This window comes from Sitophilus oryzae, unplaced genomic scaffold (assembly GCF_002938485.1).
Source record: "Sitophilus oryzae breed Bouriz unplaced genomic scaffold, Soryzae_2.0 scaffold_1385_pilon_pilon, whole genome shotgun sequence".
In the NCBI taxonomy this organism is placed as follows: domain Eukaryota; kingdom Metazoa; phylum Arthropoda; class Insecta; order Coleoptera; family Curculionidae; genus Sitophilus; species Sitophilus oryzae.
Genome location: NW_022146043.1, coordinates 336,620 through 353,798, shown reverse-complemented (window position 1 = coordinate 353,798; position 17,179 = coordinate 336,620). Strand labels below are relative to the sequence as shown.

At 32.9% G+C, this 17,179-nt stretch overlaps 1 protein-coding gene across 3 annotated transcripts in view; it reads left to right on the top strand.

The window, feature by feature from the left end:
- The window catches only part of LOC115875385, a 48,931-nt gene that overhangs the window by 18,237 nt on the left and 13,515 nt on the right, over positions 1-17,179 (top strand). For all 3 annotated transcript variants that reach the window (XM_030890816.1, XM_030890815.1, XM_030890814.1), the window contains exons 10-17: positions 1,322-1,551; positions 2,749-3,182; positions 3,803-4,145; positions 8,054-8,572; positions 9,863-10,108; positions 11,525-11,785; positions 14,823-15,164; positions 16,422-16,881. In XM_030890816.1, the coding sequence (XP_030746676.1) occupies positions 1,322-1,551; positions 2,749-3,182; positions 3,803-4,145; positions 8,054-8,572; positions 9,863-10,108; positions 11,525-11,785; positions 14,823-15,164; positions 16,422-16,881 (2,835 nt within the window). The remainder of the gene's footprint in view (positions 1-1,321; positions 1,552-2,748; positions 3,183-3,802; positions 4,146-8,053; positions 8,573-9,862; positions 10,109-11,524; positions 11,786-14,822; positions 15,165-16,421; positions 16,882-17,179) is intronic.

Below are 17,179 nucleotides of genomic sequence, written 5' to 3'. Positions count from 1 at the left end.
CAAATATTGACGCTACTTCATAAACTATTTGGAAAAAATCGAAATACAAATGAAATTTCTACACCCTGTATTTCCGAAACTAAGCATTTTAGGACATACATTTATACGAACTTTATCTGTAGAATATTCTGCTGAAGTTTCCGGAATACAGTTCGGACCACCATGTATAGCTTATAGTAACAAAAACAAAATTCTGATTTGACATCCCTAATTCGTGGTACGTAAATTGTTTTTTATGACGATGTGCAAACGAGTAAAATTTCCTGTGCGCAAAAATAAACTCGCGTAAAATAACAATAAACAGCGTAATAGAGAGATATCGCTAAACCAAATAGCGTGCATGGACGTTAATAAGGCCAGGTGTTATTTCCTTTACGTCAGGTGGTATTAACTCTCTTCATTTATTGTTATCGGATCGGAAATAATTCTGTTCGCGTCGCGTCCGCTATTTAAACTTAACCTAACTTTGAATTTAAAACGTTGAAATTGTTTTGTTTACTAGGTATTTTAAAACTAGGTATTTTAAAACTAAAGGGCTAAAGTGCTTATTTCCAGTGCTTTATTATTCAGCGTCTGCCAGTGGGTTTAGGGCAACAAGCAACAAATTCTCTTAAAAGGGCTAAGTTGTCATCTGCTGTAAACCTAAGCCTCTTTATAGGTTCTTTAATATTGGAAGAGGTGGAATCCATATTTTGGGCCATATTTATTTAATTAAAAATAAACCCAGCTACTTAAATATCAAATTACCTAATAAAACTAAAGTAATAATTCAAAACAATTCAAACATAACCTAAAATAAAACATCTCGTCGGCCGGCCCCGGTTGTCAAATACCCGCACATGCCCATTTAAGCAATTTTTAAACGTTTTTTAGTAATAGCGCTTGGTGTAATTGATCCGCAAATTGCGTCAGGCGGTAACGTTATTAGCGGGTGTTGCGTTAAAAATTGACTCGCGCATATCGTAACCATGATAAGGTACGCGTAAATACTGCATGACGCTATTCGGTTTTCCGATATCTCTCTGTCAGGCGCTGTGCACAATTTTAGAGGCCATAAGTGGGCGTGCTATGTGCGCAAACTAGTAACCTAACTAGTGCCCGATTCCGAAAATTGGACCCACGAAATCTCTGATATTATCATGTAACATATTTTCATAGCATATATCTAAATATTTTTTTTGTATTGGATAAATTGATTCTGTGTACTTTTCTTTGGTCAGGCTACGTTCGAAATTACGAACTGCTGCAAATTTCTTTGAAAGTCTCAGTAGTTTTAATTTCTAGCGGTGTTTATCAGAAAGGAAACTTAATAATTTTTTAGACATATCAATTTTGTCAATGGATGAAAAAGATGTGCCAGAACTAGAGATTAATACCAAAGTAAATCGCAGCATATCAATGTATCTTTATGGAGAAACTGAAGTGCCTAACGTAATTTTGATACCACACAAGATCTATTTGGAGCGACTTACCATTAAGAATACCTATACCCAGCCTGTTCAAGTTACTAACGATTCAGAAAAAATGTCTCTTATTTTCAGATATAAAAAGGTAGGTATACACATATAGGTAACACTGCTTTTTTTTACAAACTTAAGTGCGTCATTAGACCTAAACCATAGTAGAATACATACTGTGCCTAAACTATGTAGTTAGACGTATTTCAGAAAACTATGCTCACTAGTGTAGGTTGATCCAAACAAGTGTGAGTTTTAAACGGAATACTTTGTATATATTATTAAATTTTTGGTTTGCTTCTTGATCAGTATTATATTCTTCCATCCTTTATTGTTCATGCATCTTTTTCCATCCTTTATTATACTGGCAAAGGAATCTGAAACAGTAATAGGAATAAGGAATAAAAACAACAACTTTAAGAAGTGTTCAAGAAGAGTTGAACGAATAATCCCACACGTTTTTCTTCATTTGAAAAATTCATATTTACAATTTAGTTCCGTCTCGATAAAATATTTTTTTTGCATCTCTGAGAGCCACAACAATAATTGTTCAATTATTTAACTTGTTTCCATGGCTAACTAAGTGAAATTGTTTAAAAAAGATTGGCTATAACTCTGTAATATTTCGTAAAAAAACATATTATGGCTTATATCGCTGGAATGTTTAAAAAATGGCGCTTTTAGTGAAGTCATAGACAACTTTGGTTTCCATTAAAAAAAAAAAACATAGGTTTGTGTCTCATGTAAAAAATGACAAGCTTTAGAAGAAAAAAACTGAGGACACAGTCTCATTAAGGATGCGATTCTCTACAACTTTCATCTGAAACCTTTTTGTCTAAAATAGATATAATATAGTAAATATTAGTGTAGTATATACAGGGTGAGATTCCTACAATGTTCTCTATGGGTATCTCGGAAACTATTGGAGATAGAGAGTCGGTTAAATAGGGAAAAAATTGCAGTTTTGTGGGGTCATAAATATGCGCCTCCTTGTTTTTTTTAGAAATATCTAGTAAGCCTATAAACTTTTTCTAAAATCCGAAAGACGCATAATATGTTTACCCTAACAAAACTACATTTCTTTCCCCATTTCGCCCACTCTCTAGCTCCGGTAATTTCTAAGATTATAGAAAACTCATCCTGTAAAGATTACAAAAGCATCTCAGATTATAGAGAATTAAGGCTTTCAATTCTTTGATCAATCTGATGAAGCGATAATTAATTTTATTGCATTTTCAATAATTAATCAGTAATTTTCTTCTCATTACCCTCAATTTTATCTATTTTTTAGTCTGCCTGTATAGAATTTGAACCTGAAGAACTTTTGTTACCGCCGAAAGAACCACAGCATCTTACTTTGAAAGTGAGACCGACAAAGTTAGGACATGAAACGTCGCAGGTTAAATTCGATTTGTTATATCGCGAAAGCAGCGGACTTAAACATGTGGGGCAAGTTTCCATGAACGTGTCTTATTACGCTGAAAATTCTCCAAATGACAAATTTTCACGGAAACGCAAAGAGTATTTCTTGTCCGGTATAACTCCAGAAATTACCAACGAAGTTGGCTATCTAACTGACGATGTGAGGTTCAACACAAAAATTGATAAGCCTGTTCAAGCCATCGTGGATAAAAGATATTTGGAGTCAGAAAAGGATAACGATGCTCTGATTGCATTACCCAATGACAGGCAGAGAACTTTAAGACCGTGGAGAAATAAGATACCGTGAGTACCATGTTATAGTGCATCCACATATTGTTTAAGTGTCATTAGTCATTCGGCTCTTTTGTCAATAGACTATCTTTTTCTCTATACAGGGTGTTTCAAAAAACATGTGCCATCTCTCGTGGGGAGATTCCTCACGTAAAAATATGATTTATGTTTCATATCAACATAGGTCTGATTCTGCTTTGTTTCGTAGCTACAGTGTGTTAAGGTCTTAATAGTTTTTCGATTTGTTATAATTTTCTTCCAAGTACTTTTAGCGTTTCATATGAAATTTTGAGGGTAAAAGTTACTATAAATGCGACATATTTTAAAGCCAAAAAAGTGCCGACATATTCACCAGTGACGTGCATATGGGTTATCACTGGAACATTTTTCTAAAAAAAAACATGTACACCCCTGACATTTTTTTCTCTTGTTAACGAAATAGTGTAGTCTTTTACTCGTTGAGAGATGCATATAAACTCCTCTTAAATTAACACTTCTGTCAATTTTTGGATGTTATCTGTACATATCTTGTACCTATAATTTCTTCTTCCGTTGAACAAATGAGTAACCTGAGTAATGAGACCTCTGTAGTGTATAATGTAATTATAGTATTTCTCTTAATCTAATTGCAGGTGCAAAACAATATTTACAAAACTGCCTCGCTTAATAACAACCTTTGATAAAGATTATGACCTCCATCCAAACCGAAAAATACTTAAAGACACAACCCAGTCATATTACAACAGTTACATCCATGCGATGTGTCTGAAAAGGAGCCATGGAAAAACTTTAGACGAAGAATGTTCTGACTACGATACTTCCAATCCAAATTTGGCTTTGATGGAAGGGACTAAATTCAAGGGGCTAAAACCGTTTGATATTTACGATGGGCACAAGAAGGCTCTATTTGTACCATTGACTCCTTATGAGATTTACAACATCGTCGTTACACCCACTTTTATTCAGCTTGGATTGGTAATATTTATTGTCCATAATTACGATACTTTTTATCCTATGATCATTTTTTACGACTTGTCCCCGTCTGAAAAAACATGTAGTACGACCCTGTGAAAGAACATGTAACTATGATTTTTCTGATCAATTTCTACCAGAGTCGATGTTGTATGTGCTTAGGAATGGTACTATTCTAAAACACTGCCAATCATCTAAAATTAAAACCTTAACATATTCTTGTTGGAATTTTTGGTTTACGAATAGTTCTACCATAATCTAACCAACCAATCGGTTGGTAAAAAATTAACTGTTTTTTTTGCTATCTACATAGACGTACTTACTGCTGGCTGAACTATTACAATTGTCTACAGATGATATAAGGTGATGATTTGAAAACTAGCAATCACCAATATTTCTTAGAAAAAATCAGGAAGATCATAAATAAATATACAGGGTGTCTCAGAAATAAGTGCAGATATTTTAACTGGTAGTATATTTCGACCCCAGAAACACGCCTATGAGTTTTTTTTTTGCAATTTGACATTTTCCGGGAAATTTTAAAAAACTTTTTAGTGCCACTTGTTTATTTACCTAAGATTTCCCTACCGTGTATCTAAACCTTGCAGTGTTGCCATCTTTTACGTTGTCCACATTCTACATATTTCTATATTTTTTATAAATTCACAGCAATTTTAAATTTCTTCACAAAAAATTAGGAATGTTAATTTTAATCTCTTATCAGTGCCTATTACTAATAGTTCTAGAAAAAAACATTAATTATTTTTAGTATAGTGTTTCCAAAGTCAATTGAAAGTACTAGGGTTTCACGAGATTCTCTAAATTCGAGATTTCTCGCCTCGTCTCGTCTCGTTGGTAAGGGGGTATGGGAGGGGGTTAAAAATTTAAAAAAATCGTAACTCCAAAATTACAGTAGCTAGCTAAACGCGGTTTTCAATTTAAGATTAGGAATAATATTTGCAACAAAATCAGTCAAAGTCGCAGTTTTTGAGATAAAAAAAATTGAAAAAAATTCCTTTACTTTGAAACTAAAAGAACTGCTTACCAACTTTTTGTTAACATATTTTAGTATGGGCGGCTATACGTGCCTCCGGGCGCCAATTTTTAATAATAATAAATCAGTTATTTATTTTCCAGACTCTCGAAATTTCGAGAATTTCGAATCGAGATCGAGAAATTGTCTTTGAATTGACGAAAAAGATTTCTCGTCTCGATGAAACCCTAGAAAGTACTGAGACTCGTAATTCCTATGTCGAGACGATGTCGACAAAGGCGCCGACAAAGACTGTGCCGAAATTAATTCCAACTAGTCCAACGAGTCCCAATCTATTCCAACTGACTTCGATAAACTATACATACCCTTTCAATGAAAACCTAACGGTAATCATTGAATATTAACTAAAACATTACTTTTATGAGGTTAGTTAATTAAAAAATAAATTTTAAAGAACTAGTTGGCACGTGGCATTCGTGGCGGACGGTTGTGCTGTAGCCATTATCGATGGCAAAAAAACAAAATATGTATTTTAAATTGTTGAGTTTTTTCTTTTAATTTATTTTGTGTAATAATAACACCATCTTAAAAATATAATGCATCTCTGCCAAACTCCTCAGGTGGTGTTATTTTCTGAATTATTTTTGAGCATGTACTTTTTTGGCCATGTGGCAACACAAGGCGTGGAATTACCTGAAATCCGGGTAATTGCAAGGTAGTTGCATGGTGATATCTGCCGGCGGTTCTCAAAATGTTGTCATTATTTTTTTAATTTTCAAAGTTAAATTACTCGGCTATTTTCAACTTATTTTAAAAATGGTAAAGAGAAAATATGTTTCTTTTGACCAGATACCAGATCTAACACCCCTTAAAATATCTGCACTTATTTCTGAGACACCCTGTATATCGGGTGATTAAGGGGAGATAAGGTATTTTTTACTTACTCTGTCGTCTCCAGATTTTTTTAATATAAACTTATCTTGTCTAATTGTTGAAAAGATCATTACTTTCTCTTTTAAAGTTTTATATCAAGATATTAAATCGTAAAATTAGTTGAGATATCGTTTAAAATTAAGCAACATATTATATACAGCAGCCTATCGGTTCCATTACATATTATTAAGGTATCTTCAACATATCTAAACCAGTTTATTAATTGTATTAGTAGTATTCACAAGTATACATATAGTCAATAGTATTGACACGTTTGTTTTGTAAAATATTGCTTCAAACATTTGCTAAAACAATTTTTGCATATTATCTCGAAACAACGTTTTTGGGATAAGGCAGGTTTTGCAACTTGACGCCTCATTTCCAATTACTCACTTCCAAATTGTCCCATTGTATAGTCTATGAAATGAATAACTTTGAATTTTGACCGTTATTTTTTACCAACATGGTAAATATAAAATTCCTCTGTCAAAAAAGTTACTGATATTCTTTAAATTGAGTGCCTGAACGAATCAGATAGGCAACTCTTTTTACTTTCGTGAAATAGAAAAGGAAAATAATAAAACAAGTGACAGTTCTTCCTCTTCTTACAAAAATCAACACAATTGTCAAAAGTAAAATGTCATCAGCTTTTGACATTTCTAAATATCAGACCAATGCCGTCTCTAATAGAACAGCCTCGGAGCGAGATTTATGACGTCACGCTAGTTAGATACTACTGATTAATAAATATGTTGTAGAATACATGGAAAACATAATAATTCCTCGTATTTTTGGTTTGTATTTTAAAAATGATATAGTTTACATGAAATATACATAATATACAGTTAATAAATACAATAGATATACCTATAGTAATAAATAACTTTGGCAAATAAATTATGAACTATACAAATGCAGCAAATGTTTTACAATATACAAATAATGAATTGATACATCAGATAATGGGTAAAATGTAAAATATATTTTAAATTTTGGGGTTTGAAAATCGATCTAATTTAACAAAAAACATTCAATATCTACTAATAGTGATGTATTATTATTTGCATTCACAAAATGTATATGTATATTTTGCAAGTATCAATGTTCGAAAAATTATATTTGCAAATAATACAATATCATAGAAAAAAGGCTGCAGCAATGGCTATGAAATAAAGATCGCTGTCATTTTATATGTAAAATTATTCTAAAATTTTTTATTTTCTTGGGATTTAGGTTCGGGAAAAACGCTGATTAAGTTTTCATTTGTTTTTTCATTATTTTTTTTGGTTAAAAAAACGTTTCGGCTAACATCATAGCCTTCATCAGTGTTGTGTCATATGAAAAAAATAGTGTCGAATATAATACAAAAAATTACATATAAAATATTCACACCACATAATGTTTACTGCAATTAATAAACTAATATAAACTTGTCAAAAGATGACCACGTATTTTTTTAAATTATTATTCATAACACTAAAACTATCTACATTGACTATGGAATACGATTTCAGCCATAGTAAGTAGTAGATATTGAATGTTGTTTGTTAAATTAGATCGATTTTCAAACCCCAAAATTTAAAATATATATTATTTATTACTATAAATAGGTATATATATTGTATTTATTAACTGTATATTATGTATATTTCATGTAAACTATATCATTTTTAAAATACAAACCAAAAATACGAGGAATTATTATGTTTTCCATATATTCTACAACATATTTATTAATCCGTAGTATTTAACTAGCGTGACGTCATAAATCTCGCTTCGAGGCTGTTCTATTAGAGACGGCATTGCGTCAGAATGGCCGCAAGTTGCTAACCTAATAAAATTAAACTATAAAAGCCCGCGGGAACTGTCAAATTCAAAGTTATTCGTTTCACAGGCTATATGTATATCGCGTTTAAGGAGTATGTAGAACATAATTTTTTTTATTTATATTTAGATGATATATAATCTCTATTTGTTTTTTTAGCTAGGTGCTAACACGACCTGTTCCGACCACTTCATGCTGGAAAACAGAAACAGATTCCCGATACACGTATCCGTCAGCGCGTTGTACCCGTCAATCGAGATCATCGAAAAGGAGTTTGTCCTAAAACCAGCATCCACCGAGACCGTCAATTTTATGTATCACACCCCGTCGGGCGGCAAACATCACAACCGCCTCTCCATTAACCTGAATTTCTTCTACTGCTTCGACGTGACGGTTCTGGCTAAGATCGCAGCGAACACGGTCAGGTGCCTGACCAAGGAAATCTCCATTATTCCCGCTGACAAAGTGGCTTTTCTGGAACTGAGAAATCCCATCAATAACGACGTGAAGTTTGAAATCGACACGGATTTTTACCATCTGGAGACTTTTCCTAGTAAAGGCGTCATACCGGCCAAAAGGAATCTGGCCTGCGCCATAACGTTGAATCCGGAGATGGGCTTTGTGGCAATGAAAGAGATCGTTTTAATTTCGGAAAGCGGAGCAAAGGAATTTATCGAAGTATGCTTAACCTATAGTGGTTGATTGAAGGAAAAAATGAGATGCGCATTGTTAGGGTGGGTTTACATCCATCCGTTATGCGTCGTCCGGCATCCCGTGTCTACAATCATATCTAAGGCGCGTTCTCACGAGTCAAGTTTAGTTGAACAACTTTAGTTGACCAACAAAAATTGAATAAAGACTTGATCAAGTAAAGTTCACATGTGCAGCAGAAATTTATAGTCCCGGTTCAGTTTAAAAATGGTGTCGATCGAAATTGTTTGTGAATGTGTACAGGTGATTACATTTTTGTGACAAGACGAATTAAAAAAAATATGCGATGGAATCAAATATCGTAAAATACGTCGTTTTTGTCTCATTGTTAACACTATTTTTTTATTTTCAATAATATTTCTTGCCAAAAACTATCAAAACCGTGGCCAGTTGATTGACTGCCAAGTTCACACGTTTCAAGACTTGTTTCAACTTGAAAGCGATTGGGGACTTGAACGACAAAAGTTTGAATGGATCAAACTTTTGTTGAACAACTAAAAAGTTGATCAAGTCCATTGTAACAGTAGTTCTCACTATAGTTTTTATTCAATTTTTGTTGATCAACTAAAGTTGTTCAGCTAAACTTGACTCGTGAGAACGCGCCTTAGTATGAGTTATCATTTTTGAACTAAACCAATTAAATTGCATAAAATAAACACAGACACATGAAGGACGCATGTAAACTTACACTTATTAGCAAATTTCTGTTTTTGCAACGAATGCGATTCAAAACTTTTGATGCTTACTTTAAAGTTATAAAGCGGGCCTCACACGATCATTATTATCGACATTATTTCTAAACACTGTGAGTAATATTGACTGTGCGAGAGCAAAAATAAAAATACCGATGGGACTCTCAGTATACTGATATACTTTGGCAATCCTGAAAGTATTTTGGGATATTGGCAGTCTCCAACAATTCTGACTGTATCAATACAAAACTGACAACTATCAATAATACTGATTGTGTGAGGCCTGCTCTAGGAAAATTTACACACGAAATTATTGCACAAGGTGTTTTAAAGTTAGGATAAAAAACAACCCCTCGATTAATTCTTTATAAAATGCCAAATACTAAAGTTTATAAAAAAAACTTTGTTTTGGAATTAAAGTTGATATATAGTTTGCTAAAAAAATCATGAAAAATGATATGCTGTGTATTTTTTATGTATTTGTCGTTAAATTACTATTAATGAATTAATTATAAATGTATAATAATTGAAAAATTGCCGAGTATTCAATTATATTAACTTTTAGGTGCATTTTGAAAAGAAAAAAGTCGAAATAGGTTTAAGCGCTGACAAGATCGTTTTCGACGACATCCCTTTAAATACAAAAGTAACAAAATTTTTGGCCGTTCAGAACAACAGTGAACAGCTGGTATCGGCTTCATTTTCTTTGGAGAATAGCGATATGTATCCAGAAATTGTCATTGAACCAACAACAGCTGTGATATGGCAGAAAAGCTTTATCGTGTTAACTATTAAGGCGACATTTACAGAGGTATGTATATGTAATACGTTAAAAGTTCAAAGCGTTAAACAGCCTCTACAGTATGCGGAAAACTCTTCGATACCAAGGTCGCGTTTCATGAGGCTGTTTCGACGACCGTTTTCAGTGATTTATCCCCATCACATATTTGTGATCTCTATCATCATTCCGGCTTTAGTAGATCTCTATCATAGGCATGATAATGGTATACTTTGAGCAAAATTTATAGACTTGCAGGTGTTAAAGCAATTATTTCTACAGGGTGAGTTTTCTACGATGTTCTCTATGGGTATCTCGGAAACTATTGGAGATAGAGAGTCGGTTAAATGGGGAAAGAATTGCAGTTTTGTGGGGTCATAAATATGCGTCTTTCAGATTTTTGAAAAATTTCATGGCTTACTAGATATTTCGAAAAAAACAAATTTCAGCTATTTTAAAAATTGTCCCTAATTCCATTATAATCTATTTTAGACAAAAAGTTTTCAGATAAAAGTTGTAGATAATCACATCCCTAATGAGTTTGTATTCTCCGATTTTTTCTAAAGTCTGTCATTTTTGACATATACCACAAACATATATTTTTTAAAATGGAAACCATAGTTGGCCATTACTTCATAAAAAGCGCCATTTTTTAAGCTTTTCAGCGATATAAGCTAAAATATGTTTTTTTTTAAATTACCGAGTTATAGCCAATTCTTATCATTTTTAAACAGTTTCACTTAGTTAGCCATGGAAACAAGTTCAATCGTCGTTGCTCTCAGAAATGTGAAACTGTCACATCCAAAGTTTGTATATTAAAATAAACAAAAATTGTAAATATGAATTTCGCAAATAAAGAAAACTGTGTAGGATTATTGGTTCAACTTTTATTGACCATAGGTACATTTTCGAGGATACGTTGACCGGTGAACGTTACTTTAGAACGTTTTTCAGAGAACGGTTTTCAACACATGTTAGAAAACTTAAATTTAGATACTCGCGCATCATTAGAGTGGTTCCAACATGACTTTCATTATGATGGTGCTTTTTATGAAGTCATGGCCAACTATGGTTTTTATTTAAAATAACATGTGTTTGTTTCATATGTCAAAAATGACAGGCTTTAGAAAAAATCGGAGAACACAAACTCATTAGGGATGTGATTATCTACAACTTTTATCTTAAAATTTTTTATCTAAAATAGATTATAATGGAATTAGGGATAATTTTTAAAACAGCCAAAGTTTTTTTTACGAAATATCTAGGCTCGCGGCTCTCTATCTCCAGTAGTTTCCGAGATACCCATAGAGAACATCGTAGGAAACTCACCCTGTATATATTTATTTTAGTCGTGCGTTCTAGTGTATTAATCATGCTTTTCCTTCAACTCCATCTACCGTTATGCAGATAAAGCAAGAATATGTTAATTGCAATTTAATTTTATTTTAGATGGTCAAATTTAACGCAACTTTAAGCGTAGTGTTTCAAGATGATGTTAGTAGGAAAGTATCGATAACAGGGAATGTGGCGTTTCCCGAGATACACTTTAGTACCAGCTTCATCAAATTGTCCAAGATTCCCTCTGGAGCTCTTTTGCGATCGCCTTTCAGAATACAAAATAAATCTCAAGTTGAGAATTATGTCACTTTCTTTCTACAGGATTATCCAGAATTTACAGTGAAAATGAAGCATGGCAAAGAAATAAAAACGGTACAATATGATACTATTTATTTTTGTGTATTAAATTTAGGGACTAAGGTGTGTCAACCGAGGCAAGTGATGATTGTCTAAGAGTGGGTTTACATGCATCCGTTATGCGTCATCCGTCGATGTTTTTATTCAAAAAGATGTTCGTTGGATCATTTCAAAAATGACATTTCATATTTAAATATAATTGGGGTGTCGACTGACAAAGCATTACTGATTTATTAATACTATAATACGTATTAATACTATAAAATGGATATAAATATGGCCCGAGAAGCATATAACAAATCTGTAAGATTTTTTTCATATTTAGATACTATTAGATTTATCAGTTTAAAAAAAAATATATAAAACTGCTTTAAGAATCCATGTAAACGATCAGATCATATAAAAAACTACAAATCTAATACATAGATCTATAAAATCGCGATTATTAACTTCGTCCCTCTCCTACAATCTACATCCACAGCTACATCTATAAGCAATACTAGATAAACTTTCAGTTACGTCATCAAGGGCGCCATTATTAAATTCATTGTTGCCAACCATGGACATAATCGGTGCCGGGCTGACTAACCGGAATTTAAATTTCCCGCTGGCGATTCAGGTGCCAGTTCTGCTAGAAAAATGTCAAGTTGCCACATTTATTTATTTATTTTGCTGACATTTTGATTAATGTGGACACTTTAGTTTTGTATTTCGAGTTTGTGTTTATGTGAATTGTATTACGATACTTTAAGCTTCATTTTTTACTAGCAGACCTTGCAGTCGAATAAATAGTTTCTTTTTAGAACCGTTTTAAGTGCGCAGTGTACAATATGCAGTTTAACAGCCGCTGCAAAAAAATTTATCGCAACCTTATTAGAATATTTTGAACGGGAAAACGGTAGTAATCGCCCTTTAGTGCTGTTAAGGAGGTGAGTTTTGTAGATGTAAACAATAACTGTTTATGTATTTATAATTAATTCATTTTTGCTTTCTAAAATATTTTGATTAAAAGAAAATATGTAAAACTGGGCAACGCTGTGACTAAAAGTTTATTTGGTATCATCTATATATCTACAATAACGGTCAAAGCCTCATATAAGCGCAAATATATTCTGTGTTGGGTTATAAATCGGGTGCGTCTCAAAAGTGGCTCACCCCTATAACTTTTTTATTTTTTCAGATAAAACAACGAGATTTGGTATGTTAGAATATAACATAAATTGGGATTGATTGACATATTCAATTGTTTTCTGTCACTTCCGGTTTCACCGGAAATGACTACAACTTTTGATTTTAAATGGCACCCTCGGTATTTTTTTACTTTATTCGATAGAAAATGAGATTCTGAATAGAATAACATATCTGGGGTCGAAATAAAAAAAAAATATTTGTTTTTAATTTGTTTTTTACTCCTAAAAATATTTGAACTTAATTATGAATCGAAAAAATAATAATTCTATACAAAAATGCAGTTGTTTGTACGTTATATCTAAAATTCCTAAGATTCCTTAATTATATAATTAATATAAAATAGTATAAAATATAAAAATAAAATCTGTGCAATAATTATTCTTGAAAACAAAGCTAATTGCAATATGTTAAACATATTTATGTTGTATAAATTATGAGAGGTTATTCCAATATTATCTGTCTAAATCATATCATTTCTGCTTATAAAAATTAAATTATTTGCAATATGCCACATATTTTGTGTGCTAATTGACATTAATCTGAAAGATTTACAAAACATTATCCACTAATGTTAGTTCCTACTGCAGTATTTTCTGTAAGTTATACTGAAAGCGTGAAAATATAAATTATAAAACTAAGTAGAATAAGTTCTAGGATAATTGAGGTTTTGTTGTATAAAATACATTTTTACGGATATACAGGAAAATCCATTATTGCTGTGGAAAAACTAATGTATGATATCTAAAATGTTTGTAAAAAATGTAAAATTTTCTACATTTTTTTGTAAAATGACTCATAGGCGTGTTTTTTGAGTTGAAACATACAACTAGTTAAAACACTTGTACTTATTTAAAGCCTGTATAAAGGCACTTATGCTATCCCTGTAGTTGCTATGATTTATAATTAAATTACATTCCTTTAAACTATCACCTATAGATCATACCAAATAAATTTTAGTCACGGTATTAAGTCTGACCGGCACAGCGTTGCCAACTTTTACATATTTTCTTTTAATTTCAATATTTTAGGAAACAAAAATAAATTAATTATAAATATATAAACAGTTATGATTTACATCAACAAAACTCACCTCCTTGATAGCATTTAAGGGACATAAAGGGTCCATTACTACCGCTTTCCCGTTCAAAATATTCTAATAGGGTTGCGATGAGTTTTTTACGGCTATTAAGCTATCTTGTACACTTCATACTAAAAGAGGTTCTAAAAAGAACAATGTTTGACTGCAAGGTCTGCTGGTAACAAGTTTTAAGCTTAAAGTATCACAACCAGTGCCGGACTTAGACATCCAGGGCCCCTAGCTACTTGACATTTGGGGCCCCCCCATGTCATAGTCAAATTTGGAAATTTACCGAAATAAATACACTAGTACAGAACATATAATTATTAATCGAGTTTAATGACTTTAATAAACATAAGTTTTGATAAGCCAGGCTTTTGAGCTTATATATAAAAGTGCCACTCATCGCATGGGGCCCCTAGGCTGGCTGGGACTCTAGGCCCGGGCCTTGCAGGCCTAGGCGGATATCCGGCCCTGATCACAACAAAATTCGTTTAAACCAAAAACACGTAATACAAAAGCAAAGTGTCAAAACGAATGACAATGTCAAGAAATAAAGAAATAAATGTGTCAATTTGACATTTTTGACAGCAGAGCTACCACCTGAATCCCCAGCGGGAAATTTAAATTCCAGTAAGTTAGCCCGCCGCTGAATATATCCATGGTTGGCAAGAATGAATTTAAAAATCTCACCCTCGATTACGCAACTAATAGTTTAATTAGTATCTCTTATATTGCAAAATAAAAACACTAAATCACCACAATATTAATTTATTCTTCCAGTTGTATTTGAAGGCTAACGAAAAGAGAGATCTTGTCTTGGAATTCTACCCAAAAGAACCAGTGGCCTACTGCATCTACCTGCCTTACGTCCTGAATGGTATCCTCGGGCCTGCTGAACTAAACAGACCTACTTCTATAAAGTGTTCTGAATACTTGAGAACTTCGAATACCAGCAGCTTACGAATCGGTATTCCCGCGCCTTCCAAGTTGAATACGGTGAAACTGCTGTGTGCCGCTGGAAGAAACTGGCTTAGTTTTAATACGTTGTCGATGACATTTTCAAATTTCGAAGAGTTATCGAATATTTTCAAGATCACTAACAATACAAGCGAGATACTAGAGGTTAGATTCTTTTTTTTGCACACTGGTAAAAATATATTCTTGACAAAAGAGTATACTTGGGTTCCAAGACTACATGACTGTCATATATGTCGATGTTTTGATATGTTCGTTTAAGTAACTACTTTCTCTAACTGAAATAATGCTAATTATTATATATACAGTATACAGGGTGCTACAAAGTCGAGGTACGAGCATTAGTATCTCGGTAACCATAAGATATACGAACATGGTTAAATTGGGACAAAGTTGCCGGTTTGGGATGTTCACAAAGATGCTATCAAAAAAGTTTTAAAAAGTTCAAGGATTGCTGAGTTTTTTGGAAAAAACGGATTTTTTTGAAAATCAATTTTATTTTTTCCTGTCGTTACTTTTTAGAAAATCAAAAAACTAGTTGCACATTATCATAGCCACTTTATTAGAGCTATCTGATAGTATTTTTAGATTTTCAAATTTGCTGATAATTTGTGAGTTACAGAAACTGACTTAATTTTTTTAAATACGGACCTGCACTTTTTATTTCAGTTTTTGAAAGAACTCGGTCTCCTGAGTACAATGACATGCCACACTTTATTTTTTTTCGTACATTTGAACACAATTTATTTAAACTCATTTTAAGTCCGGCTCTGTTTTTTTAAATATTTAATCTATTCATCGTTACAATATGGATACGCCTTCAAACTTAGTAAAACATTGAATACGGAAAATCAAATACAATAAAAAAATAAAAAATCTGTATCTCACAAGTTATCAGCTAATTTGAAAATCTAAAAATACTATCAGATAGCCCTAGTAAAGTAGCTTTGAGAATATGCAATTAGTTTTTTGTTTTTGTAAAAAATAACGACAGGAAAAAATAAAATTGATTTTCAAAAAATCGTGTTTTTCCAATGTCTCTCAAAAAAAACTCAAAGCACAAATTTTTGAATTATTCCTAGAAACAATAGCAGCACACAGTAAGGCACTCATTTTTTGTCAATCCGTCTCTGTGCTGGGACGCAACGCTCGAACCCCGCAGGTCGACGGACTGAACTCAAGTGAAAAGCTCTGCAATCTGTTTCTGTACTGACTGTGTAAAACTGACTGAAAATATTTAGGAGAGTGCAACTACTCTTTTCCTTCTACTATGATTATATGTCACTTTTATTGTTTCACTTCAAATATGCGCACGTAGTGCACTCACAATTTTTTTTTTATTTTATGTGTCTGTGTGCTCATCTCCTTTTAAGAAATGCATTAACCATATTATCTATTTGATAGATTTTCTTTAAAATTAAACAAACCGAAGCTTTTGTAATAACACCTGAAGCTCCTGAAGACTTTGAATCAATCGAACATATAGAAGTACCTATAGAACCAGAACAAACAGTGTCATTCAAAGTGAAGTTTATTTCGGATGCTGTTGGAAACTTTGTTGAAGAAATTCCAATTTATGTTTCAACTTATTCCGCTGTTACACCCTATAATTACTTGAAGTTAACTGGCAACTACCAGAAAGCATCAATTTCTATAGATAAAAAAATAATATATCTTCCTCCAGTCAATTTGAGTATTGCTCTTTCAAAGACGATTGAACTGAAATTGATCGGTCACAAATGTGAAGCGAACATTAACTATGTTTGCGAAGCAGAGTCAATTTCTGTGTCTTTCAAAAAATGTGAAAATATTTCCCCAATCGAAATAGATGCCTATTATAAGATTTCGTTTTGCTCTGCAGAAAGTAAGTATAGATAAGTGACCCAGTGTTACGAAAATTACTTTATAAGATGCGCAACCTTATGGGCGATTTCGTGGCACAAACTGTCCGAGATGTAGCTGGCGATACGGTCGCCGCTGGTCAACCTGTCCGAGATTTAGTTTAGCTCTGCGCCGCTGCGCGCTGATAGTCGTTTATAGCGCAGCGGGTAAAGAATACTGTACCGTAGTTCTGCTTTCAGTCGGCAGAGTGAGTGGTTGTTGGAGGCAGTTTTGCCAGAACTACGGATTAATCCGCAGATTTACGGATTTAGGGTACAGTA